General features: G+C 52.8%; 13 protein-coding genes across 13 annotated transcripts; 6 read left to right on the top strand and 7 right to left on the bottom strand.

Moving 5' to 3' along the window:
- Positions 1 to 245: 245 nt before the first annotated feature.
- CLUP02_08242 (hydroxyacylglutathione hydrolase) lies at positions 246 to 1,916 on the top strand (the record flags this gene model as incomplete). The annotated part of the gene is made up of 9 exons (XM_049287232.1): positions 246 to 270; positions 397 to 484; positions 589 to 660; positions 747 to 780; positions 850 to 1,066; positions 1,285 to 1,376; positions 1,472 to 1,606; positions 1,707 to 1,733; positions 1,830 to 1,916. The coding sequence occupies 9 exons, from the start codon at positions 246 to 248 to the stop codon at positions 1,914 to 1,916; spliced, it is 777 nt and encodes a 258-aa protein (XP_049144375.1).
- A 228-nt stretch (positions 1,917 to 2,144) lies between these two features.
- On the top strand, positions 2,145 to 2,299 carry CLUP02_08243 (uncharacterized protein; the record flags this gene model as incomplete). Its single annotated transcript, XM_049287233.1, has 2 exons — positions 2,145 to 2,213; positions 2,270 to 2,299. 2 exons carry the CDS (start codon positions 2,145 to 2,147, stop codon positions 2,297 to 2,299), a joined length of 99 nt encoding a protein of 32 aa, XP_049144376.1.
- A 56-nt stretch (positions 2,300 to 2,355) lies between these two features.
- Positions 2,356 to 2,866, bottom strand: CLUP02_08244 (uncharacterized protein; the record flags this gene model as incomplete). Its single annotated transcript, XM_049287234.1, has 2 exons — positions 2,356 to 2,760; positions 2,825 to 2,866. 2 exons carry the CDS (start codon positions 2,864 to 2,866, stop codon positions 2,356 to 2,358), a joined length of 447 nt encoding a protein of 148 aa, XP_049144377.1.
- Positions 2,867 to 3,082: 216 nt separating this feature from the next.
- Positions 3,083 to 4,066, top strand: CLUP02_08245 (calmodulin; the record flags this gene model as incomplete). Its single annotated transcript, XM_049287235.1, has 1 exon — positions 3,083 to 4,066. The coding sequence occupies one exon, from the start codon at positions 3,083 to 3,085 to the stop codon at positions 4,064 to 4,066; it is 984 nt and encodes a 327-aa protein (XP_049144378.1).
- A 749-nt stretch (positions 4,067 to 4,815) lies between these two features.
- CLUP02_08246 (eukaryotic initiation factor 4E) lies at positions 4,816 to 5,785 on the bottom strand (the record flags this gene model as incomplete). The annotated part of the gene is made up of 3 exons (XM_049287236.1): positions 4,816 to 5,096; positions 5,176 to 5,552; positions 5,607 to 5,785. The coding sequence occupies 3 exons, from the start codon at positions 5,783 to 5,785 to the stop codon at positions 4,816 to 4,818; spliced, it is 837 nt and encodes a 278-aa protein (XP_049144379.1).
- Positions 5,786 to 8,008: 2,223 nt separating this feature from the next.
- On the bottom strand, positions 8,009 to 8,419 carry CLUP02_08247 (uncharacterized protein; the record flags this gene model as incomplete). Its single annotated transcript, XM_049287237.1, has 1 exon — positions 8,009 to 8,419. The coding sequence occupies one exon, from the start codon at positions 8,417 to 8,419 to the stop codon at positions 8,009 to 8,011; it is 411 nt and encodes a 136-aa protein (XP_049144380.1).
- Positions 8,420 to 11,117: 2,698 nt separating this feature from the next.
- CLUP02_08248 (kinesin motor domain-containing protein) lies at positions 11,118 to 15,312 on the bottom strand (the record flags this gene model as incomplete). The annotated part of the gene is made up of 5 exons (XM_049287238.1): positions 11,118 to 12,751; positions 12,818 to 13,139; positions 13,431 to 13,464; positions 13,527 to 14,992; positions 15,040 to 15,312. The coding sequence occupies 5 exons, from the start codon at positions 15,310 to 15,312 to the stop codon at positions 11,118 to 11,120; spliced, it is 3,729 nt and encodes a 1,242-aa protein (XP_049144381.1).
- A 1,048-nt stretch (positions 15,313 to 16,360) lies between these two features.
- On the top strand, positions 16,361 to 18,111 carry CLUP02_08249 (GDA1/CD39 family protein; the record flags this gene model as incomplete). Its single annotated transcript, XM_049287239.1, has 3 exons — positions 16,361 to 16,589; positions 16,646 to 18,002; positions 18,054 to 18,111. The coding sequence occupies 3 exons, from the start codon at positions 16,361 to 16,363 to the stop codon at positions 18,109 to 18,111; spliced, it is 1,644 nt and encodes a 547-aa protein (XP_049144382.1).
- A 294-nt stretch (positions 18,112 to 18,405) lies between these two features.
- Positions 18,406 to 19,632, bottom strand: CLUP02_08250 (uncharacterized protein; the record flags this gene model as incomplete). Its single annotated transcript, XM_049287240.1, has 2 exons — positions 18,406 to 18,780; positions 18,835 to 19,632. 2 exons carry the CDS (start codon positions 19,630 to 19,632, stop codon positions 18,406 to 18,408), a joined length of 1,173 nt encoding a protein of 390 aa, XP_049144383.1.
- Positions 19,633 to 20,361: 729 nt separating this feature from the next.
- On the top strand, positions 20,362 to 21,347 carry CLUP02_08251 (Ras-like protein Rab7; the record flags this gene model as incomplete). Its single annotated transcript, XM_049287241.1, has 7 exons — positions 20,362 to 20,391; positions 20,462 to 20,515; positions 20,584 to 20,679; positions 20,744 to 20,923; positions 20,976 to 21,020; positions 21,073 to 21,175; positions 21,238 to 21,347. 7 exons carry the CDS (start codon positions 20,362 to 20,364, stop codon positions 21,345 to 21,347), a joined length of 618 nt encoding a protein of 205 aa, XP_049144384.1.
- Positions 21,348 to 21,719: 372 nt separating this feature from the next.
- On the bottom strand, positions 21,720 to 23,065 carry CLUP02_08252 (uncharacterized protein; the record flags this gene model as incomplete). The annotated part of the gene is made up of 8 exons (XM_049287242.1): positions 21,720 to 21,764; positions 21,814 to 21,920; positions 22,033 to 22,170; positions 22,237 to 22,391; positions 22,451 to 22,515; positions 22,603 to 22,681; positions 22,715 to 22,948; positions 23,004 to 23,065. The coding sequence occupies 8 exons, from the start codon at positions 23,063 to 23,065 to the stop codon at positions 21,720 to 21,722; spliced, it is 885 nt and encodes a 294-aa protein (XP_049144385.1).
- CLUP02_08253 (uncharacterized protein) lies at positions 22,661 to 24,131 on the top strand (the record flags this gene model as incomplete). Its single annotated transcript, XM_049287243.1, has 3 exons — positions 22,661 to 22,912; positions 22,980 to 23,753; positions 23,817 to 24,131. 3 exons carry the CDS (start codon positions 22,661 to 22,663, stop codon positions 24,129 to 24,131), a joined length of 1,341 nt encoding a protein of 446 aa, XP_049144386.1.
- Positions 24,132 to 24,450: 319 nt separating this feature from the next.
- Positions 24,451 to 25,783, bottom strand: CLUP02_08254 (uncharacterized protein; the record flags this gene model as incomplete). The annotated part of the gene is made up of 4 exons (XM_049287244.1): positions 24,451 to 24,667; positions 24,951 to 25,103; positions 25,257 to 25,359; positions 25,549 to 25,783. The coding sequence occupies 4 exons, from the start codon at positions 25,781 to 25,783 to the stop codon at positions 24,451 to 24,453; spliced, it is 708 nt and encodes a 235-aa protein (XP_049144387.1).
- Between the last annotated feature and the right edge of the window lie 944 nt (positions 25,784 to 26,727).

The raw sequence follows: 26,727 nt of genomic DNA on the forward strand, positions 1-26,727 counted from the left end.
CGCAACAGCTCACAGCTCTGATCCCCCAACTGACTGCAGAAGAAACAGCTCTCACTACACTGCACAATTGCCTTTCATGAATACCCTCATCGCAAGGAGACCACTACTGAGACAAAAACTCGCCACCGTTACAGCTGCAGTGAGTTTTTTTCTCTAGTGTTTGCCCATTCAATTCTAGGTTGATTAGCTATTTGTGAGAGATTGGGAAGCTTATACAAGGTGGATAGCTCACATTCGCCAACGCTATGCATATCCAGTCGATTCCCATGTGTACGTCACCTCCCGCAAGCTTCTTGATGCCCTTTTCGTTATTGAACACGAGAGAATGGGAATGAGAGGCAGCAGATGGAGTATATGTTTCCATCATACTGGCATGAGATTTTAACTTGTTTTCAGGGGTGGGCAGTAGTAACAACTACGCCTACCTGGTCAAGGACGACAAGACCAATGATGCCGTCATCATTGACCCGGCCAACCCGTCCGAGTAAGTGTTTCTCCCCCGTTACTCATGAATCTGAGGGAAAGAGGAAGGGCATCTTGGACTGCGGTTGCGTCGTGTATCGAGCTTAAGCTGACAACCATCTCTAGAGTGACTCCCGTGTTGCAAAAGGCTATCAAGAGCGGCGAGATCAACCTCACAGCCATCGTCAACACGCACCAGTGAGACTCTCGTCCTTGAGAAAAATTCACAAACGACGCGGGGAATCCCCTCGAGACCTTGTGCGCGCATCTGACATCTCTGACAGCCACTGGGACCACGCAGGCGGAAACAAGAAGCTGGTACGTCTTGGATCCCCCTCCCCCCCTTTTTTTACCCCGTCTCGCCCGGACTCACACACAGAAAAACAGCAAGGCGAGCTGGGCCTGGATAAGCTCCCCATCATCGGCGGCAAGGACTGCGAGGGCGTGACGCGGACGCCGGGCCACGGCGAGTCGTTCAAGATTGGCGAGGGCATCGCCGTCAAGGCGCTGCACACGCCGTGCCACACGCAGGACAGCATCTGCTGGTTCATGCAGGACGGGGACCAGAAGGTTGTGTTTACGGGCGACACGCTCTTCATCAGCGGTGGGTTCCCATCGTTTGCCCGATTTTTTTTTTATCAACTCATCGCCTCCTTTTCGTCCCTTGGACGGTGACAATGCGGGGCGGGTTTCATCTCTCGATAATCATCACCATCACGAGGGAGAAGATGCCTTTGAGAAGGAGAGGTTCCCTGTTGGGGGAAGCAGGGGCGTAGCTGCGAGAGGTTCTTTTGCTGACTATCCTTCCTTATTTTCCGACAGGTTGCGGCAAGTTCTTCGAGGGTAACGCGGAGGAGATGCACAGCGCGCTGAACAAGACGCTGGCCGCGCTTCCCGACGACACGGTCGTGTTTGTGAGTCTCTTGGACCTCCCATCAAACTTGATCCAGGAACAGGATGAAGCTTGGAACAAGGGGGGGGCATCATTGCTGACAGAGCACAAACAAAGCCCGGCCACGAATACACCAAATCCAACGTCAAGTTCGCCGCGTCGGTGCTGCAGAACGAGGCGATCCAGAAGCTGCAGGCGTTCGCGGAGAACAACAAGGAGACGCAGGGCAAGTTTACGATTGGGGATGAGAAGGTATGTTGTTCCCAGTGTCCCCCCCCCCCTCTTTCGCAACAACGTGGAAGTACGAGTGTAAGGTTGGGGAAGATGAGCTAACGACTGCTCGAAAACACAGAAACACAACGTCTTTATGCGCGTCGAGGTGAGTTTCTACAGGCCCTTTGCCCCCGTGGAGCCTCGCGGGCACTCTCGCCTTGGAGAGACACAGAGGCTGATGGTGGTATTTGTCACGAAATAGGACCCCGAGATTCAGAGGGTGACGGGGGAGAGCGAGCCCGTTTCCGTCATGAACAAGTTGCGTGAGATGAAGAATAACTTCAAGTGAGTAAGTGGCAGGTTTTCCATCCCCCTCCCCTTTCGTCGTATGGTATTCTTCTCCTACGGCGTCGGCCTGCTATGGGACGTGGCACTTGGGCCGGTAGTAATGCCATGAGCAGATCTGACGGATGAATAGTCCACCTCCTGATTCCAAGATCTAACATGATGAGATTGCTCGAATGGGGGCCGGCAAGTTTAGGCCATAGGACTTATTGCAAGAGTTTAAGTAGGCAGTATGCGAGAGCAGTCTCTCGACCGCGAAATCAAAAGCACAGCAGCCGCGTCTATCACTACTTCTCAGACAGTGAACATTAAAGTCATCAAAACTACATCACCGCGTCACGAGCATGTCTCCCACAGGTCCTAAACGCGACAACCACAAGTGATTGAAACGAGAGTGTAAGCCGGGGAAGGGGCGGTACGTCCTGCGACGCGCCCCCGTTTGTTTAATCTTGCTTCACTGTCCACACGTGCTCGCTCTGGGTAAGAAAGCGGCAAGCTCTAGCATTTTTTAGAAGCTGTGTCATGTCATGTTTTTGGTTTTCTTTGGAAGTTCGTCTCAATGTTTTGAAGACGGTGGTTGTTCGTCTAGTCCCGCTGGGGACGAGGAAAGGAAACCACCAAGAGGGTGCCATGTTTGGCGGGTTGTGATGCCTTGCGGGTGTGGCAATGGCATGTTGCAGCTGGAAACTCCCCGAGTTGGAAGCGCCGCGTAGGAAGAGGGCATGAATAGCCGTGTGGTGTGATCCATTTTGGAGATTGGTATGAATGCAGGATCCCAGATTTGCTGGGCGCAGGTCCGGCGCGGAGGCCGTGGAGCTTTGAGTATGAGGCACACTTCCTCTAGGCAGCTTTGACCTATGGCAGAGTGTGGAGGCGGTTTTGATAGATCCGTAAACTACTGTTCTCTTCGACCACGTTGCCTAGGTCTCGAGGATTCCGGTGAAAATGGTCCATGTGATCGGCAATGGGAAGTGAAGCAGAGAGCGAAGTGCGCGCGCAGGATCCGGTGAACGGCCTGCTTATCGTCTGTCTCTCTGTTTAATCGCAGGGCGCCAGAGCTGGTTTGGGAGGTCTCATGGTTGAGGTAGTCGACGCTCCTCACAGTGAGTGAGTGTCGTGAGGTTGTGATGGTTGAGAAAGGAGAGGAACCGTAGTTTGCGGAAGCTTTTTATGTTGAATTTTTTTGCAACGGCGGGGCGGGCTATCGTGCGAGCGAAACTTCGCGCACATGGTCAGTGCACTGTATCCGAACACGCGCGGCCCCACAACCCATTAACGCGTCCCCGGCGCTCTTTCGTCCCGGCGCAACCATCGTCATCGACCTCCAGCTCTCAAGCACCTGCCTCGCTCGTGCTTGCGACGACCACGTTTTCCAAATCCCACCACCTCTCCCGCAGCCAACAAAACTCCTCAAAAACACCGAATCAGCATCTCAACTCCATCCAAAATTTCCAAAATGGTAAGCCACCACCACCACCCTCTTCGCAATCCTCAACCCACCCAAAACTAACACGCCAATTCCAAAAGCCCGCAAAACGCAAACCGCCAACCCAAAAACCCTCCTCCTCAACAACGGACGTCCCCCGCCCCCGCGCCTCCAAACTCGCAAAGGAACACAACATCTCCGCCCACGAAGAGCGCGAGATCCGCGAAGCCTTTTCCCTGTTCGCCGAACCCCTCAAAGGCTACTCCAAAGAAGGCGTCATCCCCACATCAGACGTCCGCTCCTGCCTCGTCGCCCTCGGCATCCCGCCCTCCTCCCGCGACGAGCAGGCCGAGTTCGTCGAGATCCTGGACCCCGAGGGCGAAGGCTTCGTCGCCTACGAGCCGTTCTTCGCCGTGTGTGCGTTGAAGTATCATCAGAGGGAAGAACGGGGCGGAGGCGAGGCGAGGAGGAGGGAGGTGGAGGAGGCGTTTGGGCTTTTCACGGGGGCCGGGGCCGGCGGAGGCTCTTCGGCGTCGGGTTCTGCTGGCCCGCGGGATGTCATAACGATTGCGGACCTCAAGAGGGTTGCTGCCGTGCTGAGGGAGGACGTCAAGGACGAGGTGCTGCGGGATATGATCCTCGAGGCCAACGGCGGCGCGGGCGTAGGCAAGGGAGTGAGGAGGGACGAGTTTGAGGAGGTCATGCGGCGGGCCGGGGTTTGGCGATGATTGCGCGCGCGCGCGTGCGATCTACCTCAATGTCTGGGTTGGACGTTGAGAGGCTTCGTGGTCTATGTGGCGGGTTTGGTCCTGCATTATACCCCATTGTGCTGGCGTTTGGGAGGCACGGCGATTGCATTTTCCTTCTTTCATTGTTTTAGGGCGCGCTTATAGCATCTACGGGCTACTTCTATTATCATGGTTCAAACTTCAATCCCACGGCTTCAAGGTTCACAATCCACACGAGTAACTGCAATATGCTGCAGTCCCTGGAACACTTTGGTAAGTACCGGTGGTAATGATGATTCTATCTGATCTCGGTGCAGCCCATATGGCACCCGTGGGGTGTGATATCTTCATCGCCCCCGAGAGTTTGTATTTCCATGCTAATAAAAGAGACAACAAGAAAACGCCCATGACATATGCTTATTCCGGCCTTGTTCCTTATGTGTTGGTGCGTTGCCAATTACCGTGGCCTGAGATTGAGTACGGACTTAACCTGAGTTGCCCAACAAAACAAAACACATATAAATTCCCATTCCCGTATGTTTGGTGAGATTAAGGCCAAGTGAGGTTCCTCCTCACCGCTGTGTCCGTCACTGGATGGGGGTTGCCTTTTGTGCAGAGAAGAGAAAGGGCTCAGGAGGGGGATTCATGCAGAGGCCACGCTGTTGGGCCTCGGAGCCGCAGCAAAGACCCTCTGAAACCCCAGCAAGGCCCTAGAAGGGGGCAGAGTGCGGAGGGACGCGGCCGGCCTTCTAAGCCGGCGCACCTCCGGCCGCAGCCTTGGCCTTGTCAGCGGCCGCCTTTTGTGAGTCGATAACGACTTGGAGCTCGGGAGGTGCCTTGAAGCCGGCATGGTCCTGGTGACGCTTGTAGAAGTAGTTATCGGCCTTGGGGCGCAGCTCGGCGGGGAGCTCTTCGAGTACGCATTCCAGGATAGCATCGACGGATTTCTGCTTGGAGCCGTCGCGGTGCCAGATGGAGATGAGGTGGGAGTTGAAGCGGACGGACAGACCAACACCGCAAATCTGGTCGTCTGGAGGTAGTCAAGGGTTAGCTTAGTTGCGCTTGTGGTGAAGGAGATGCAAGAAGACACGGAAGAGAGGGCGACATACTGTCGTCTAGTACGCTCTGCAGCTTCTCGCCAATGGCAAGAAGCTGAACGCGAGTCCACACATCGGGACCAATGTTCTTGGGCACACGGAAGGTCCAGGCGCCGCCGTTGATGTTGCGGCGGTCCTCCCAGATGGGCTTGAAGCCCTGCTTGAAGAGGTATATGGACTCGCGCATCTTGATCTGATCGACGGGTGTGTTGTTGTTGTACTTCCAAAAGTCCTGGACGGATTCTATCTGCGAACCAAGCTGTTCCAGCTGCACCTTGTACTCCTCATCGTTGCCCGACTTTTGCTGGTCCTTTGCTTGTCTGGAGTAATGAGTATTGGGCGTTAGTCTTGAAAGCTTCAGGGGTGGTGGGGGTGGGGTTGCGCAAGATCTGGGACAGGCGCCTGAGGACAGACACTGTGGTAATTTCGAGAGGAGCACTCACTTGTCAAAGTAGACATTCCAGTAATGTTGTGTGGGCAGAGGGCGCATGGCCTTGAGGAAGTTGCGCTTTGCATCGTCACGCTGGTCGGCCGGGGAGCTGACACTGGGCGAGTTGGGGTCGGTTGTGCTCTGGGAAAGCCCCGACAGGCCACGGGTGAAGAGGGCAGGTCTGGCGGCCATGGCGTGTGAAGTGGTTGGGAGGGCGGTGGAAAGGGGGTATCGAGATGAAAATGCACAGGAAGGGCAACAGCAGGTGAAGTCGCAGCAGCAAGAAGACGGAAAAGGGTGTCGAGTGTTGAGTCGCAAGGCAAGTGTCCGGTCGAAGGTGAAGTTGAGGTCGTATGTTGCGTCGCTTGCCCGCTGGACCTGGTCGGGGATCGGGGGTCGGGTAGGCGTGACCGAGAGAGGTACCTTAAGAGGGACGACGGACGGGACACAGTGACAAGTTACACGCTGCCAGACTGAGATGCCCTTGCTTTTTGGGTCGCTGGTCGTTGGTTGGCTGAGTGGAGTGCGGCGGTGCCTAATGTAGCAACGAGGGGCAGAAGTGGGCAGGCCGTTGACGGGTCGGGGGACGGGGCACGCTTAAGTGCCTGAGGGCCGGCGTCCTTTACTGTATAGTTGCTGTGTGCTGGTTGCTGACTTGGCTTGTGTGTGTGGTAACGTGGTTGTTGGCCCGGTAGGAGAAGACGTGGAGAGAGACAGGAGGCTTGGGCTTGTTTGGAAATCGCCAATGAAAGGACCGGTTTGGTGGGTTTCTTGGACTTGTCTGGGGGAGTACAGATACAGCCTGTTCGTACGTATCCGTAGTCTGTAAGGAGTATCCGTATTGGCAGATCAGATAGCGAGATGGCGCGGGGAGGGGAGATTTGATTGTCAGGAACAGATGCCCTTGTCTTGCAGCTTGCTTTGGCGCCCGGTGGTGTTCCTCTCAAGTGTCAATTACCTAGTGCCAGGGACCCGACAGAGGGACACAAGTGGACCAGAAGATAAGACTCCACCCCACACGACGGATCACCCCCTACGACAGATCACCCAATTCGGTACAATTCAGTCAAAAACCACTAATTCTACCTACTTCATTTTATAATATTAAAAGTATATAAAAAATACTTTTAGATACTTAATATATAGTTTTTTTACTAAAATATTTTTTATAGATCATAATACATTATAATAATTGAGATATTATTAAGTTAAATATAGCGTTTTTTATTATATAAAAATACGATTTCTAACTTTATAAAAAGTAAGTAAAGTTAAGCATTTTAAAGATACTATTATTTTTCAAATATTTTTCTAAGCTTAAATATGCTATTTTTAGCGTTATACTAATTACATAAGCTTAGTAAATTCGAGTTTCTATAAATACTACTTATTATAATATAACTTAATATTTCTATATAATAATAATTATATTACTAATAAAAAACTATTTATATAAGTTTAATTTAAATCTATTAAAAATAATCAACTTTAAAATTTTATTTTTTCTAATAAATAAAAGAGTTATATAACATAGTATAATATTAGTATTTATATAGAAATTACTAATAAATACTAACATTTAGAAACATATTTTAAATCTAATATTATTATATAATATAATATAAAATACATTTTTTAAAATATTTTTCTATACTAATTATATTTTTCTGTAGCTTGTGTATTTTTTAAAATATTTATTTTCTAATTATTTATATATATATGAAATAGCGGTTTTGGCTGAATGTGGCCGAATTGGGTGATCTGTCGTAGGGGGTGATCCGTCGTGTGGGGTGGGGTCTTACCTGTTAGACAGAACAAGGCGTGACGACTGATGACAGCAGCTGGGGATCGGGTTCCTTGCAACTCTGAATGACTCGACGGTTGTATTCAGGGAGTTGGTGACAAAGAATCGTAAAGATGCAACAGGACGACGACCGAGGGAGAGGCGGTAGAGAGAAAGGGAAGGAAGAGACCCGAGGACGAGTCCGCGGCGAGGTAGGGGTATTAAGCAAGAAGCTGTCCATCTCATTTCATCCCATCTCTCGTCACGGCGACACTCAAGATACCTCGATGGTGCTCCTCTTTCTTGTGCTTCAGAGCATGGAGGGCGGATACATTCTGCGAGGTACCTACACCACAGGGGGCATCAGAAACCTAGGGCGGCAACACAAGACGACACTCCAGGCGGTCCCAAAGAGCAGGGCATCTTTGCTATGGGCGGGATAAGTAGAGGGCGGGAGTCTAGGAGATCTGTCTGGATAAGGTAGAGTGGGCAGGGAGCTTCGAAATCCGGTCAATGGTCACTCCGGGGCTTAGATCTGAGGTCTGAAGCGCAGCAGGACAGGGCACCTTGGTCCTGTGGGCAATGGCATATGAGCCCCGAGAGAACAAGTGAGAAGTGAGCAGGCTCCAGACTCAACTTCTCAAAAGAGTCGTCAGAATCTCGACGGGGGAAAGGGGAAAAGGAGACGGGACGATACACGAACCGTCCGAGTGTACAATGTCCAGTATTTCCTGGCTGCACGGGTACGTACAGATGCACATGTACCTTAGGTACTCTGCAAGGTACAGGCGAATGAGGACGTCTCGGACGCGATTCCTGCTCCTGCTTCTGCTCCTGCTGCCCATGTGGTGGTGGTGGAAGGAACCTGCCGCTGCACACATGAGGCACGCAAGCGAAACGGCAACGGCATCCTCCTGCGGTCCTGCCGTAGCCTGCCGTGTACCTAGGTAGGTACGGACCCAAGGTGACATTCCGCGGCAGCCGTCACGGCCGTCCGTCCCGATCTGACTGTGATGTCTGGAGACGCTGGAACCGACTGGCATTGGCAACTTGGCAAACCCAGAGCCGATGAGTTCATCAACGGCTGGGACGGTATCACAGTAGTCGATCCACAGGAAGCGAAGAAGGTACAGTGGGGTGTCAAAGGTTGGTGTGCAGCGCACAGTATCCCGCAAAAGTATCACTTTTCAACAGCGAATAAAAGCCTCATTATAATAATAAACTAAAGAAAAAAATCACTATATAACTATTTTACTATTATTTTAGTATATATATAAGTTGCACTATGGTTTGTTCAATAATCAAAGCGTAAAATAAATCTTTTAGAAAATAGGTTTTAAGAGGTTTTTATTATAGTGGATTATAGGGCCTCTTAAGTGCGAATAGTACTGTGCTTCTTAGTAAATTTATTTTTCTTCTCTACTCTACTTTTATATTTTATTATTACGTACTAATATAATATATAGTAAAATATATAAAAAATACCTCTATATATTTCATATACTTAAACACTTTCTTAAGATTTTAAATTGTTTTGTTTATACCTAAGTTTATAAGATATTCGTAGTTATAAAGAGACGTAATTAGTGGGCTTAAGGTGACGCACTGGGAGGGTGTACACGAACTTTTGACACCCTACTGTACTTAGAACTTTGGTGGGAACATCTTACCGCCCTGAAACATCCAGCCGCCGGCGCGGCCAGTGATAAGTCGCGGCGACGAGGGTGGACAAGGGGAGCAAAGACCGGATGTTCAGGTTCACGTTCGAGAAGGAAGGTTATTACCCACGTTACTCCGTAATACCATACAAATACAGCTGTTCTTTTCGGTTCGGCGGTTCCTGAGGGTGGTGTAAATGAGCAGGGTCGCCGCCTGGCAGGGGGGGTTTCCAGCTTCCAGGAACAGGGACCAGGAACGAGGCGTGTGCCGCCATGGGATTGCAAGGTGCCTTACTTGTACGCGCAGATGTCGTTGGAAACCGCAACTTACGCAACCTCCCCTCGAGTTTCCAACTTGTCGAAGAGGAGCTGATCCGAGCGAGGCCAGATGCCTTGCCTCCCTCGATGAGCAGTTGCCTGCCAATAATGGTCAAGAGCATATTGTAAAGTGACTGCAAGCCTGAATTTGTCTACCGTGGAAGAAGGCACATTCTTCTGGATACCTCAGTCAACATGTGTCCAGCTATGACCCTTAACATCCCATCCAACGTCTGAGCTGCTCAACATTATCAAACGGAGCGGAGAAGGAGATGCGCCTACAAGATCAATTGACTCCCGGAAAACTTCGTCATAGTCACACTAATGCACGCTCTCTAACCACTCGCACACTTCAAAGCTCGAGAGTCGGGTTCGACGCCTGGCTCAACTAACAGCCCGTTCACTCAACCTTTTTCTCGCGCTCTTCGCCCTTTTGGCAATCCTCTAGAAATCACTCGCATATCAGACAGGAACGAACCCCTTAAAGTCAAAAAGGAAGAAAACTTAAGATGGTTTTCGAGGACGGTATATCGCAAAAAGCTGCGACGTTGAATATCCGAGACGTGTTGGCTCCTACGAATGCATCCCCGCGGAAAGCACGGCAAACAGGGCCACACGACGATGAGCCGCCGCCATATACAGACCACGAGTTGACTAGCAAACTAACTCCTCACGATCTTCCGTGACGATCAAAACATTGTAAGGCAAACCGACTGATCGCAAGCTGCTTCGGGCAGCCTCGCCGGAGAAGAAAACTAAAAACCCAAACGGCGTTTGCACCCGAACTATACTTAGGGAATAAACATCAAGCTTCATCCAACACTCAGTTCAACAGTCCAGATATGTAAATCGAAGAAAGAGGAGGCGCAAAGCCAATCTTCATAACTAATAGAGCGCATTATCAAGTTTGCGATTGCGAGAGCCTCTTGAATTGGCACACCCAAACGAAAGCCGTTTACCTCGATGTCCATCCAACTCTCAAAACTCCCGTCAGACATTGGATTCCTAGGGCTGGCAAGTTTGACACTCAACACGGACACAGACGCACGTCAAAGTTTCGACGGCCAACGGCTTCCGGAGCACGTTGCCCGCCATCGAAAGAACTAAACCGCTGTCTCGAAACTCCTCCCCCTGACAATGTAGTTCGCTGGCTTGCTTCGCCGTCGTCTCTTCCGGATGCTTCATCCATGCCAACCACAAACCCTGTCTAACCCCGACAACGACATCCCTCTTCGGCTCTCGACGATCGGCGTATTCCCAATTTGCAGTACTCTCAATGGGACAGTTGACTGTGTATTTCTAGAGATGGCGCAAGCGGCGCGTAGCGGCCCCCGACGGCCCTCCCGCGCCTTGCTCCATGCACCTTGACTTGTGAAGCACCGCCAGAACGGATCCCCTGTTTGAGATCAATGGGAACAAGCAAAGAACACCCGCCCACTTTCCATGAGATCTGACAGGCCGGATCGTGTTCCTGCGAGTTTCAACCGTGACGTGTCCCGACAGAGGAAACAGCCATTTATCCACACTGCGTTATCATCACTGGTCTCAACCCAGTACGAGAGTCTTCATGTGCCATGTACTATGTGTTGACTGCAGACTATGGATTCTGTCTCTCTCTCTCTCTCCTAAACAAAGTAAACCCCGAAGAACAAGAAGGACTCCCCAAACACCATGCTTACCATTGTCGTCTTGGCGCTTCGTAACAATCAATAGCCGAGCTCTGTCGCCCGCAACTCATTCATCAAACCCCCCTACACATATAACTTTAGAAGTTCATCTTGCTTCCTGCAGATGGCGCCTCGCCGACCCAGCGTTCTTTGTCGTCTCCAATCTTCCTTCGGAACATGCCCAGATCGCTCAGCAGACTGCGCATGTACTCCTGCATGTCGCTGGCATTATCCTCCATAACGTCCGAGTCGTACGCCGCGTCGTCCGAGTCGTCGTACAATGACTCGGCGTCCTCGCCATTCTCCTCCTTGCCCTCGAGACCCGCCGACTTGGCCCTCTGAGCCTCGTCCTCCACTTCCTCGGCCTCCGGCGGCTTGATCGTGACGGCCGGGATCGGGTTCTTGAGACTCTCGAGCGCGAGCTTGAGATGCAGCCGCAAGGCCTCGTTCTCTGTCTGCAGGCTACGAATTTTGCCCTCGGCGACGAGACTGCGCTCCTCCATCATGCGCTGCATCGTAGCCACGTGGTTCTGGTACTCTTCGAGCTTTTCCTCCTGGTCCTTGGTATCCTTCTCCCGCCGGCGCGATTCCGACACTGACAGCTGAAGGGCTCGGATCTCGTCCGCCATAGCTGCGATTTGGGCATCGCGCTCCGCTGACGAGATCTGGTCTTGGTTGACAACCGCGCGCGTGCGGATGCGCTTGGCTTGATCTGCGTAGCGAAGCGTCGACAGAGTCTCCTCGTAATCCGACGGCGCGATGCAAGCAATCATTGCCGTTTTACTGTTGCCTCCCAGCGAATCCTTCAACAGCCACGTGAGAATTGAGTCTCGGTACGGCACGACGTCTTTGCTGCGCTTTCTCGAACCCGCCTTGGCATCGGCGAGCGCTCCTATCACTCGGCCAAGGGTCGTCAGCGACTTGTTGATGTTGCTGCCTTCGCGAAGCCGCTGGCCTGTTGCCTCGGTCGCCTTGGCACGTTCGCTGCCAGCCAGATCGACCAGGCGGATACGCGAACTTCTCTCCGTCGTCTCGTCCGTTTCCATATCATGGTGGATCTGCTTGAGCATGATTGTGAATACCGCGTGACTGCGACTACTCGTGTCGTTCATTCTGGTGCTGGCCACGGTTCTCGACCTGTCTCCCATCGTCATGTATCGCAAAATCTCATTGAGATTGCGGACAGGAACCTCGGTCAGATCCTTGACGTACGGTCCTTCCGTTGGCGACTCCCTGATTTTGAGATAGTACGGCGGCTGGTTAGCCACAACCGGGACAAGCAGGTCCCGGACGTGCTCATTGTAGACCTCAAAGTATGACACCCTGACGTTGTAGGAAATGTTGGGCGTCTCGTTTTGCGCAGATTCGATTCGCTCGAAGAGATCCTCGCACGTTCGAGGAATCAAGCCCGGCTGGTCTGGTGTTCCCATCATCGTATAACTCTTTCCGGAACCTGTTTGACCGTAGGCGAAGATGCATGTGTGATAGCCCTCAAAGTTGTGGTCAAGGAATTCCTCGCCCAGACTGTTGTAGACGTCTTCCTGGTGGGCATAATACTTGTCGCTGAGATCGTGACTCCAGAAAGAATTGTCGAATGTAAAATTCTTTTCTTCGATAACCTTTCTCGTCTTTGCTTTCGCGTTCGCAGGGTCGCTGTCGTTGGGCACGAGAAGCGTCGTTTGCTGGGTGATGGGGTCCATCTCCACTAGGCACTCGGCACCACGCTCGATTTCTGGTTTCTTTCATCAGTATCCTTCTTCTTTTTCTTCTACGTCGTCCTAGAAAGCCTTCGACATACCTCTGGGCAGAAACGCCCGCACTCGGACAACGACACGAACATTGCCTCCCCCGTCCATTCTGACCGGTCCATCGTGCGACCGCAGAGACGGGGTTGAAGCAGACGAGTAGAGAGCCGGCATCTCATAAACCGCTGGCGGTAGCAGTCGATGATCGAGAGACAATCCACAAAGGGTCTGCTTCAATTCTTCAAAAATTGCGTGGTATCGTTGCCGTTGCGAAGCCCACATCCCAACTCGAGGCGGTCGGGCTTGTTTACTCGGTTGCCCAATTGGGAGGAAAGCTGGTGGGGCCGAGTTGCCGGGGCAGTGACGCCACACTAGCTATGCGGTGTGTTGTTCGCCTGGGGTAGGAACGCAGGGGTGTTGCAAGTACGTTCTTGGAAAGTGTCGTCGATTTGCTTTTTGTTGGCAAATGAAATGAGGGAAAAGGGATTCAGATTCAATTGGGTAAGTGACGATTTTTTTGGTCTTTGCTAGACGGAGGAAGGGCCGCTTATTCACAGAGATGCGCAAAAAGGCGTCGGTGCCGGTGTGTTGTGGAAGAATCAGATGACAGACAGTCGTGCTCCATTCGTGTAAACAAATCGCCCTGCAAACAAAAGTCTAGTGTACACTCGGCACCTCTTTGACGGTGTCAACGCCCAACCTGTACCAAACGCCACGCAGTCTAGTGTATTCTATAACTGTTACCGACGCAAACCAAGTTACGGCCGTCTAAGCCCCTTGCCCAGAAGCTCTGAGCCCACCTCTACGATGATCTTCTCATCTGGAAATTGCTTCTTCTTGGCCAAAATCGTGTCCTCCGCATCCATCGCCCTCAGCAAATCCGAGACCTCACTGTCACTTGGTGTGCAGTAGACCAAGTTACCCAGTGCAAGAAGCATACCCTGCAGTGCCTCTGGCGAAGACTCCTCTTGTCCAATGGCTTCTAACACCGATGCAGCCAGCTCTACCGCGTCGCCGTCTGGCAACACGTCTCCAGGCTTCTCACGTCTGACTTTGTTGCTGAAAAGAGCCAAATTGAACATGAGGGACGAAGCGGAAACACGAACATTGTTGTGGCTGTCGTCTAGGAAACTGGAAGATATTAATTGGATAACGGGTGCTCTCAACGTCTCGTTTCGTAGTATTTCCTCCGGGAAGAGAGGCGTGGAAAAGAAGTTGCACGCCATTTGCAGTGTAACCAAACGCAAAGCGTACGGGCAGTCGCTGTGTGAGTTGACGAGTCTAAGGATTGCCAAAACGGTCGTGTGCCCCTTTTCCTCAGCAAAGTAGCCGCTGAACCTTGCATCGACGAGCGCACATCTAAACAAGTCGACGATGGTGAAGAGAATCTCAACAGGTAACGTCTGCACTGATTTTTGCAAGAATCCCGAGAATTCGCCTAGGTTCGGGAGGACTGCGGCCGCGGCGCCCTGCTTATCGCGGGCCTCAATGAACTGCTTGGTTGCCTGCACGGCTGACTCGTCTGCTGCCGAACCCATCTTGCCCAGAAGTTTGGCCAGTGGCGGTACTTTTGAGAACAATACCGGCTTTGCGTTCGGGTTGGAAAAGCTGGGTAGTTTGAGGGACTCATGAGGGTGCCGAGGCCAAGCCATCTGTAGCAGGAGCTGGACGTTCCCCCGAAGAGCAGCAGGATCAGCGCCTGCCCACTCATTCTCCTTTTCTCCATGCAAATAGGTGATGAATGTCGGAGTTGCTCGAGGATAGTCCTTTCCGGGAAGCGGCGTCAATTGGGCCACGTCTACTTTGATGAACGTCGCTTTGCTACCTGCCTCTGCGGACACCTCATCAAATATGGGTGAGATGGCCCTGCAAGGTGGGCATGTAGCGGAGGTGAAGAGAACCACAGCGCAAGACTTTCTCGCAGATTCAAGGGCTGCATCTAGCTCCTGTGAGCTACTCACAATCCTGATGTTTGATTGGGGTTTTGTGGGTTGTGGTGCGGATCCGTATCCTGGAGGAGTTGAGTTGTTCTGGATACCAAGGATTGAACCATTTTGTCTGTTGGAGTTTATGACTTGGTTGAGTTGAGGCATGAGCATCCTGCCCATTGGAGAGCTGAGTACGGCATCTGGCATCTTGATGATATGTTCTGGGATGCCTTTCCCAAGCAGGAACTGAGAAAATGAGTCTGAGAAGTTGTTGCAGTTGTGTCTCCAGAGATCGTAGGCCTGGTGAAACGTCAGTCTTTGTTAATTCAAACATATGTTGAGCCCACCTCGGCTGTAAAAATTGGCCTTAATGAGTCTAGGAACTCTTCAATGACCTCCATGGGTAGTTCTGTCTTTCCAAGGAAGATACGCTCCATAGGCTGGCCCAGATGAGATGTACCCGGAGTGATGTCAACGATGCCACCATCGTAGACGTACTCGCGTCCGTTGAGTTGGATGGATGTGTGATATATCGCATCGAGGTGAAATCCGAGCATGCCCTGTGACATTTGCCGTGCAAGCCCGCGGGATAGGTCGTACGTTAAGAGATGCACGTCCATCTTGAGAGGCTTCGCTCGGTCTAGTCCGGGATCTGGCTTCTTTACTGTACTGGGAAGTAATGCAGTTCAGTCGAAAAGTGGGAAGGTTGTATCTTTGTTGACTGATGGAAGGTAAGATTGAAGCTGTGTACGGAAGAGAGTTTGATCTTGGATTTCTTAATTTTCTCTCTGGAGGATGCTCATATCTATCATTACGCCGGAGGCAACAAGACGTAGTCGTAATAGTTATTGCGCGAGAAGCTTCCAGGGTCCGGTCACAGTGTCAGATCCGATGGAGGCAGCGCCACACGTGGCTTGGAATCTAAGGTAAGGTACCTAGGTAGGTAGGTGCCGACTAATCGATAAGATGCATATACCTGGAGATAAGGTGCCAGACTGCAGTACGTAATCTTAGGTAAGCTCAAATTCCAGCCGTGCCTTGACTACAAGCTGATCACCTCAGGAATGATCAGAACATGCCCGGCAAATGGGCCCTACCTTGATGCGTGGGTGAGGTGCCGTGTGAAGGAGCGACTGCGCAATTTAGGGGGCGTAGCAGGGAGTCAGTGGCCCCGCCCCCTAATCATAGAGCCGGCCATTAAGGTGAACGCGACAGGAGGATGGCCTCCAAGGTCAACATTTCAGTGGGCTCGCGTTGTCCCCGCTGGCGCACCTATGCACCCAAGATTAGCAAACTGCCAGCTCAAGACAGGGATGTCTGGATTTTGATGACCTCTCAGAAAAGAGAAAATCTGCAATTGCCATCGAGCCCCCTTCGAGACCAACCTAATCCAACCGTACCTTGCATCTCCTCACCCCCCTTGGACGACGTCTCCCTACATATACGACTTCTGCACTTTTCTCTGGGTCCAGTGCCTCCATCCCATCTCGTCCGCTCCTTTTCTTCGGCCATCCGCACCTTTTTTCTGCTTCCTTGAGTCGCCCCGTGCTGCTCCCTTTGGTAATCGGCCCTCGGTTCAGCCTAGTCCACTCCTTTGTCCCATCTCGACGCCGCTGTACCTCGAATGCGTTACTCTGTGTTCCCCTAAGCACCTACGACAAGCGACCAATGCGAAGAACATCTGTGTCGCTGCCGACGAAGCAACCCGCGCGAGATCCACACGAAAAGCCTGGTCGATTTGCACCCGCTCAACGGAATACTGGCCTGTTCGCGGCGTTCAGAGATATGTCTCAAGCACAGAAGACGAGGTGGATGAGGACGGGCGCCATCGCCTTCTTCGTCGTCTTCCTCTTCTGGTATCTGTCTCCTAGAGGCGTCAACGTCTACAATGGCGGGGGTAAGTCATGGGTCAGTGAAGCCCATTGGATCAACTTGAAACTAATACATCTACAGCAGTATCGAAAGGCGGCGCTGGTGGCCAGGTCCCTGCCGATGCTTCGTACGGCACTGACAAGTGCACTCAATCCAGCTCCAAGTCTAAGCCCATCGTACAGTACGTCCTGATGATCGACGCCGGCAGCACTGGATCCAGAATCCACGTCTACAAGTTCAACAACTGCGGCGCCACCCCCGAGCTGGAGCATGAGGAGTTCAAGATGACGGAGAAGTCAGTTGGTGGTCTCAGCAAGTATAAGGACGACCCCGAGGCCGCTGCCGCTTCTCTCGACGCTCTGATGGAGGTTGCCATGACCAACGTTCCCGACAAGCTCAAGTCCTGCAGTCCTGTCGCGGTGAAAGCGACCGCTGGACTCCGCATGGTCGGAGCTGAGAACGCCGAGAAGATCCTCGCTGCTGTGCGCAACCGCCTCGAGACCAAGTACCCCTTCCCCGTCGTTGCCAAGGAGGATAACGGAGTTGCCATCATGGACGGCGCCGACGAAGGTGTCTACGCTTGGATCACTACCAACTACCTCCTCGGCAAGATTGGCGGCCCTGACAAGAGCCCCACCGCTGCCGTCTTCGATCTCGGCGGTGGCTCCACCCAGATTGTCTTTGAGCCCACCTTCAAGGGAGCTGCGGACGGAGGCATGCCGGAGAAGCTCGCCGAGGGTGACCACAAGTACGACCTTGCCTTTGGTGGACAAAAGTTCGAGCTCTACCAGCACTCCCATCTGGGATATGGCTTGATGAGCGCCCGCAAGGCCGTGCACAAGCAGCTGATTGAGGAGATCTTTGAGAGCAAGAAGTCCGACGACAGCTGGGTCAAGCAGCCCATCATCCACCCCTGCATTGCCCCCGGCATGGTTAGAGAGGTTGAGGTCGAGCTCGACGAGAAGCACCCCCTCGGCAAGACTGTCACCTTCAACATGACCGGCCCCTCCCAGGCCGCCCCCGCTCAGTGCCGCAACCTCGCCGAGAAGATCCTGAAGAAGGAAGAGAGCTGCAAGCTTGCGCCCTGCTCTTTCAACGGTGTCCACCAGCCATCATTGGCCAAGACCTTTGGCCGCGAGGACGTCTACATCTTCTCCTACTTCTACGACCGCACTAAGCCGCTCGGCATGCCCGACTCCTTCACCCTGCGCGAGATGCACGACCTTGCCAACTCTGTCTGCGGCGGTGAGAAGTCTTGGGATCTCTTTGCCAGCATTCCTGGTGCCATGAAGGAGTTGCAGGACCGTCCTGAGCACTGCCTTGACCTCAACTTCATGATGGCTCTTCTCCACACCGGCTACGAGATGCCTATAGACCGTGAAGTCAAGATTGCCAAGAAGATCAAGGGTAACGAATTGGGTTGGTGCCTTGGTGCTAGGTAAGATTTGATTCATCGAGTGGAAAGTTTACAGAAGCTAACATTTCACAGCTTGCCTCTTCTCTCCCCCGGATCTGGTTGGAAGTGCAGAGTCAACCAGGTCAACTAGATGGGTGACCTAACTGGCGACAAGATTGCGCAAGCCTCCCCTGGTGTTGGCTGGCTTGTAGTATTATAGATTTTTAATTCCACGACAGAAATGGGAAGTTCGATTACGAATAAGTGTATTTGAGAACAACGAACGTTACAAGGTAGATGCAGGAAACGCATCAGTACACGGATCGACGGCAGGCGTTCCATGTCTCGAATGGTTTCCCATGGGTATCAAGGATAAAGACTCGTCAAGACGTAGCTATTGATTAGAATCAAACCACACTCGCTGGACAAATAGTCAGATTTGCCTTCAAAGCGGTGCCGCCACCATGTTTATCACGTCTTCGATTACGTCCTCGGCGCCCACGCCTTCAAGAATGGATTCGATGGCTTCCTGCTGGCTGCCCCACTGCATGCTCCTTTCCTGTTTTGCGTGCACGATCCGGATCCGATGCAGGTAGATTTTCCTAATAGCCAAGTGAACGAGAGCCGGCGTCACAAAGTCCAGGCTATGCAAGGGGGCGAGGCATCTCAGCAGCTGGTCGAGATGCTTCGTCGCAATCGGTTCGATGCCGCCGGCAACTGCGCGGTGCATCCTCAGATATGTGACAATGTTCATTTGATAGCGTAGCACATCCACGTTGACCTGGACTTCTCGGCTCAGCTTGGCCAAAGACACGATGTCCTGCCAAAAAGTTAGCCGCAGGGGAGACCAAACACCACGCGAAAGTTCACTTACACCTTCACTTAAAAGGGGATCCTCGCTGACGGCCATAGTCTCCTCGTGGATACTCTTCTTCACCACGCTTTCGGTGCTGGCAGTCTCGGCATCGTCAGCTTTGTCGTACGCTTCATCCAGGTTGGCAAAGCCGTCGTCTGGGTCGTGCCAGTGGGCGATGAAGAAATAATCGTTCAGGTGCAGCGTAACGTGAGCCTGGCCTCCGCTCTCGGCGCCCAACGCAGCCACGAAAAGGAACTGCTTGGGAGCGGTCTGGACGGAGGTGCGGGTGAAGATGCGGCGGGTGCGTAGGAGCTCGAGGACCTGAATCTGCACGGCCTTGGGGGCGCGGTCCAGGTTCCGGGCGAGGATGACATTGGCGATGGAAGAACCGGCTGCGCCGCTGGGGCCGGTTGGGCTGTAGGCGTTGACGGCGGTCAGGGGCGAAATACCGGCGCGGGAGTAGAAGTAGGAGTCGTTGCGCGTGCGAAGGGGTGAGCCTGATCTGGTGGCTGTGGGCGACTGCGCTATGAGGATGGAAGATGCAAAGTCCTCCAGGGTGGTTTGCGGAGAGCAGTCCACGATGGCGCACGTCAGACCAAAGGTCTTTGTCGCGATCTGCAGGCTGGTTAGAGATGTGAGCAGCGGGACGGCCGCAACAAGTAGGCTTACAAGCTGAAGCTCCTCGATAAGTTCATTGAGGGCGACAGGAGGAGTGCTGACGATACAGTGTTCTCGGTTGACCAGGCACAAGAAGGCGGCGAGCTCAAGGTCGCTCAGGCCGTGGACCTTGGTCAGGAGATCTTCTTCATCCGCCATGAGGATCGGGTGAGATGTGTCTCCAAGGTCCCATCAGCGCATTTTGGGCTACAGACGCAGTCTCGTGTGTTGTTCGTCCACAGCATATATGTGGTATGCGACTAGGTGAGGTAGAGACAGGCGGGAGCGGTCTTGGTGCTCACATGAGTTTTGAGCATAAGGTAATAAGGTAGTCAGGGCGTGCTCTTGCTGAGCTCAGTTCGCCTGGACCGTCGTTGAGTTGAGAAGGAGCATTATGTGTGGCTGGAGAGACGCTTTGCATACAGCGGGCAAGGTACAGTGCATTGAGCAGTTCATTCCCACAGCGCCCACAGCGCCTGGGTCGTTATGTCAGCCACAATGACAACAGAAGTAACGCACCTGACGATACTGCGCAGGTAGACACTCGGAGCCCTTCCTGGTTAGTCCCAGCACTGGAGGCAGCTCTTTGATAGGCTGAAACCTGGAAATGTGACGGGAGCTCTCAGTACCGCCTGGTTCCCTGTCAACCTCCACCATGACTTTCCGTCCATCGATCTACTGCGTATCGACCTGCACTTGACACCAACCAACCACCCCTGACCGCAAGACGCCGGTCCGTTTTCGATCACCTTGACGTCCGAACCGATAAGAAACCCAACCCGCGACCGAAACTTTCGTACCTCTACGTAGAACGACCGACTGTTGACGCCGACACTCGTTGACCATCCCAAACTCTACATACTCCTCCAACGAGGCAATCGATTCAAAATGTCATCGAGAAAGAAGGTCCTTCTCAAGGTGGGCTCTCCCCTCCCAGCGCTGCAGCATATCATGGCGCGGCATAATTGACGAGGTTGTTTTCGTGCAGGTCATTATCCTTGGCGATAGCGGTGTCGGAAAGACGAGTCTGATGAACCAATATGTGAGTTTCCGTGGATCAAGCAACACCCGGGAGGAGACTGGTGGCGCTGACGTGAATGTTTCACCCAGGTCAACAAGAAGTTCAGTGCAAGCTACAAGGCCACCATCGGCGCCGACTTCCTGACGCGCGAGGTTCTCGTCGACGACCGACAGGTGACGATGCAGGTGGGATTAGACCGACACAACGACTGATCCATGATCCGGACATGTGCTGACGAATGGACGACAGCTTTGGGATACGGCAGGACAGGAGCGCTTCCAGTCTCTGGGCGTCGCTTTCTACCGTGGTGCCGACTGCTGCGTGCTCGTATACGATGTCAACAACTCCAAGAGTTTCGATGCTCTGGACAGCTGGAGGGACGAGTTCTTGATCCAGGCTTCGCCACGGGACCCGGACAACTTCCCCTTCGTTAGTAGCTAATGACACTGGACTGTGCGAATCGAGGCTGATGTGCGACTAGGTCGTTCTTGGAAACAAGATTGATGTTGAGGAGAGCAAGAGAGTTGTAAGTGCGCCAAAAGGGTTATTCTCGGTACAGCTGGCTAACGTGATTGTAGATTTCAACCAAGCGCGCCATGACCTTTTGCCAGTCCAAGGGCGGTATTCCCTACTTCGAGACCAGTGCAAAGGAGGCCATCAACGTTGAACAGGCATTCGAAGGTTGGTGCAGCGTTATCTATGAGCCTCCGTAACGACGAGTAGGCACTGACAACATTAACTAGTTATCGCGCGGAACGCTCTGGCCCAGGAAGAGTCCGAGGAGTTCAGTGGTGATTACCAGGACGTCATCAACATCCCCATCGAAAACCCCCGAGACGGATGTTCTTGCTAAGTTGCTATTGGGTAAACAGTTGGTTGATGTTGGCGAGTCGAGGACTAGGGCGGCACACAGTATTAGGACCCTGTCCGACTCGCATTATATTTAGTCCAAGGGCCTTTCCACATATCCATTTTTGGCCTTGGCTTGATGTTGCATATCCTGCACTGGTGTGAAAGGTGTTTAGAGGTTATTATTGGAATTTGATCAAGGGTTTATTCGTCTGGTTCCAACAACTATTCGCCTTCTGTGTCATGAATAACTTATCACGACTGCAACTATGCTTGAGTAATGGTCCCTGGGCAAGAGGATCCGCAACCGGCAAAAGGGTGCCTTTTACAACATTCCATCTCAACCAACAAGCGCAGGGCCCGGATGGACAACCGTCTATCCCATCATGTATTCATCACCAGTCCGAGCTGGCGGATCATTCTTGCCGTCCGTCATCAGACTCCGCTTAGAAGAATGGATCCGAGGCTACACTAAAGCCCCAAGGCTGGAAACCGGCACTAATTCCGGCCTGGCAGCCAGTGCTCTCTGTAAGCTTCATGCGAGGCGTCATGCTTGGCTTTGTCCAGCGGCGGCAGCCTAGAGGAAGAGGAGGTTGCATCTTTTGCTTTAGGTACCTTGGGATTTAGTAAGTACCTTCCCTTACATACAGCAGAGAGACTCATCTCACTTGCTCCCTTACCTTAGCCACCTGCTATGGGTACTGAGGGCGGCTGAGACTTGAAGAAGTGGCACGCGATCGACCCACCACTATTGGTTGCCGATACTTGGGACGAATACAGGGGGTGTTTTCGCCCGTGCCATTGAAACTCAACCTTGAAGAAACACCCTTAATTAACACATTGACACGAATCCCTTGAAAGTAAACGCTCCAGCGACGAAAAAAATAACGGACGACGCGTCTGCATCAGAGAAAGCTCGCCAGGCTTCCTCGAGTGTTCGCTTTGTTTAGGGTCTTTTTGCCGGTCTCCAGTGAATCGCTCCATAATCGTCATCGCCTTCAACCCGACGGCCCGAGAAGCAGTTGGCATACGGCATATCCGTGCCGTGCTACACATGCGCCGAGTCGAGCGACGGGACATTCGGCCACCGTCCGCCCCCCTCTGAACGCAATTGCTCTGTGACGACTCTCCGAGAGTTCGCCCTGCTCTTCGCCGACCCTGCGGTCAAATGCCTACAGCTTCGACAGCGACCCTGGATTACCTTAAGGCGGACGGCCCTCCCTGAATCCTCGAACTCCTCCTGATTACCTACTACCTACCTCTCTCCCCCGACGATACGGCGTGCGACGACAGATTGCGAAATCGCCCGAAACGAAAATGGCACCGAGCGAGCCTATGCTGCCCGCCGCGTTGGCACCACCAGATCATGACCGTCCTCCGAGGAGGTCATTCTCGAGCACCGACAGGCTGAGCGCCTCGGTTGCGTCTACAAATCGGTCGAGATCGACGGTGCGGTCATCCGGATGGCAGGCAAAGATGGGACTGGGCGGCGTTGCGAGGCGGACGCTAGGCATTTCGCTGTTGCTCGTGACAGTGTTGTTGTGGACGATATCCAACTTTTTGGCATCTGTGAGTTTTTGGCAGTGTTGCTCTCGTTGGCGTGAACTGGCGCAAGCTGACAGTGAGGGGGACACAGTATATTTTTTCAGATCATTCTTACGACAAGCCATTTTTTGTGGTGTATATGAATACGTCGGTGTTTGCGGTGTCTCTGATACCCATGTTGGTGCGTTTTCTGATGCTTCACGGTGTCGAGGGTCTACGACGTGAGGCCATGGTGGTCTGGAACGAGCAAAGGTACGGCAAGGACCTTAAGACGGCCGAGGATGAGGAAGACACTGTAGCGGGGGAGCGCCTGCTGGTCGACGATGAGCCGAGCCTGGAGATGGAAGGGTTTGAGACAACGACGAGGGTGGAGCGGCTCACGTTCCGGGAGACGGCCGTCATCAGCCTTGAGTTCTGCATGCTGTGGTTCTTCGCAAACTACTTCGCGTCGGCGTGCCTCGAGTACACGAGCGTCGGGAGTGTGACGATCCTCAACTCGACGAGCAGCGTGTGGACGCTCGTCTTCTGCGCCGTGATGGGGGTCGAGGGGTTCACGGCGCGCAAGCTGATTGGCGTGCTGGCGTCGCTGACAGGTATCGTGCTGATATCGACGGTGGACCTGTCCGGGTCAAGCGACGAGAACCGCGGGTCGTTCCCGCACAAGACGACGGGGCAGATTGCCATTGGGGACCTGATGGCGTTTGTGAGCGCCATCATCTACGGACTCTACGTGACTGTGATGAAGAGGCGGGTAGGCAACGAAGATCGGGTGAATATGCCGCTCTTCTTTGGACTCGTTGGACTCTTTAATTTGGTGTTCCTCTGGCCCGTCTTCTTCATCTTGCACTTCACGGGGATGGAGCCGGTAAGTCACACCACGCGCCTTTTCCTCATGGACTTTGAGAGTGTCTAATCAAGGTTGCCACAGTTCTCGTTTCCTCCTACGGCCAAAATCTGGGCCATTGTCATTGGCAACTCGCTATCGTCCTTCATCAGCGACATGTCATGGGCGTACGCCATGCTGCTCACGACGCCGCTAGTCGTGACGGTCGGTCTGTCTCTCACTATCCCGCTGTCGCTCATTGGCGAGATGATACAGTACTCGCAGTACTCCAGCTGGGTGTACTGGGTCGGCGCGGCTGTGGTGCTCATCTCGTTTCTGTTTATCAATAACGAGAGCCACGAAGACGAGTCAAGCGACAAGAGCCCCGAGGCAGGATCCCGGGGCGTCTCGCAATTATGAAAAAGGATGTTCCTATAGACACAAAGTTGTAATTCGAGAGCAGACAGAGGCGCGGGGATCTAGACGTGTTGCATGGGCTAGGGCGTTAAGACATGGCGTACGGTGCTTCCCTTGTTGGATTCCGCCTGGAGCGCCGTTGAGACTGAGCTGTTTGCTCAGTCTCTTCATTAATACAATCAACTTGCATCACATCGTGCCAATCAACGCGTGTGAGACCCATCCCTCGAAATCTTGTGTCAATCATTGAAGGTCATGGTGATAGTATATGAGTAAGGCACGGCGTCAATTTCACGTGGCACGCATGGGAGGGAATGACCTCTTAACGAAGCCCATTTCCATATACCAAGGCGGATGATTCGGAAGAGCTGTCAGGCAAAAAGAGGCGGTCCCGAGTGGAAACGTAATGCAGCTGCGGTGGAGATATTGCATCGCAATGGGTGAACCCGCGGAGTTTTTCTCTATTGACTGGCCGGTCGGTCGGTGAGAGGATGAGCGCGCCGAGGTCAAGGTGCAGCTGTAGTGTGACTTTGGAAAGACTGGGAAGGTCGGTCGAGCACGACAAGACGGGATTTTGCAGAATCCGATGGCGGATTTGAGTAAAATGCGATGCATGGGCCCTTTTTCCCTGCTATCTTCCTTGATTTTGTGAGGGGAGGGGGGGGGGGGATCTGCAGACGCATGGAGACAGCCGCGCAATCGGATTCGCCGCTTGGTACTTGAAGTCTCCAGAATGTTTTTGAACATATGTGGCACAGTGATCCTATACTTTCCCCCCCTGCTCTTTTGTTGATAGAGTTGCGGGAAACTGGGAAAGTCTACTGTGACTTTGATTTGGCGTCTTTGGCATGTGCGGTATCACGGAAGGCCTGGGATTCTTTCTTGGGTTGCATTGAGGTTACAGGTGGGCAGAAAATATCGGAAAGCAGTCTGTAAGGGATAGAGTCTAAGAAAATCTCTTGGGACTCAATCTGACTGGATTGCAACCAAACATGATGCGGAAAGAAGTACGAATTAGTTGGCGACAATTGAAGGAGGTAAGTAAGGTGTACTCTGTTGACAAGGTGATAAGGAACCTAGCTTGGAAGGTATTAGAGGCACAGGTACACTAGAGAAAGGAGGGATCACCTGTTGGCGCCGCGGGCAGCAAGCCTGAAGGGCGCTTGACATCGTGGGGTCCTGCCAGAGTTGATGGCCCGCAGGAAAGCCGATCGCTGGGGCGCGCTTCCTCCTGCAGATGGCCCAGTCGCTATTCGGTATGCATTGGTCTAATTTATTGTACATGGCCGTGATGGAGGAGCCTACACGAGCTAAAGGGTCCAAGGGTTGCATAACTCGTGTTTCGTTAGTCTTGCCAGCTCCCTGTCCTGCTATTCCCGCCTTCCAGGTTTTCGGAGATCGGGACATAAGACATTTGGACTCATCAAGATGAGAAACGCATCAGGCATGAATATGAAGAAACCATTGGTATCTGTAAAGCGTCCAGAAACGAGGAAAATGGCAAGCCACAGTGGACTGCTTGGCTGCGCAAAAATGTCGGGCATGCGGCGTGGCAGGCAGCGTACTGTAGCAATGGGAAAATGTTCGATTGGAATCCAGCCCGATGGATAAAAGTGGTCCCTTGCGGGGCGAGACCGCGAATGATCAAAAGCCATAGGACCCAAAGACCCCTGACCCCTGACCAAATGGAGGTCCTCCACAACCCTCGCCCCCCGCCGGGTCCCCCTCTTCGCCCTCGTTTGTTTGCTTGCTCGCTCCACGGTAAGGTAGGGTACCCGAACCGCATTTCCATTTCCTTCTCGTGAGGGTTTCCCATGCGACGAAAAAGGCGAAATTTGCCATGCCGTGGCGGGGGGTTTATACCGAGGTTCTACGGATGTTCCTCTGGTGTGTATGCTGATATGATTCAAGGCTATGTAAGCTGCTCAGGCACAACTACGGATACCACTTGTCCACGAGACCTCGACGCGATGCGACAAAGCATAAAGAGATGACATCAATTTTGGGAATAGTTCCCGTCAGGCAACAGATAACCCCGATCTCCATCTCAGACATCTTCTCTTTCTTTCACCTGCACCTGCACCTGCACCCATCACCCCAAGACCAGACCTGAGCTAACACCCGATACGATCTTGGACGTGGCCCAGTCGATTTTCAAGATTCCATGCTGGAGGTGCGCACTAATAGCTTTCCGAGCTTCTCTCATCCACATCGTCTCGCCGAGACTAGCTTCTTCCAACCCCGTTTGCCGGGCCCTGCTCTCCTGTCCCTGGCTCCTTTGGATCTTAAACTTTTCTGTCTCTTCAATACCTTGCTTGTTTTTCCCAGCTTGCATGCCAATCAAAGTGGAATCTCTCCGGACAACACTAGTCCCAAGTTCCCAACCCTTGGGGACCTACCCGAACCCTCGACCGCGAAAAGAAACAGAAAAATCCAAGCTCCCGGGAAAGTCTCACTCCTCCTTGTGAAGAGCAGGCACATCGCATGCTGGCCCGGGTAACCGACCACTTTTATCAGAGTATCAGAGAGGGATACCTACCGCTAAGGTATCCGTAGCTCCAGCAGGAAAGAAAGCTCTGACGTCGCCGCCTTCTTCTCC

Source organism: Colletotrichum lupini, chromosome 4, assembly GCF_023278565.1.
Source record: "Colletotrichum lupini chromosome 4, complete sequence".
Classification (NCBI taxonomy): Eukaryota; Fungi; Ascomycota; class Sordariomycetes; order Glomerellales; family Glomerellaceae; genus Colletotrichum; species Colletotrichum lupini.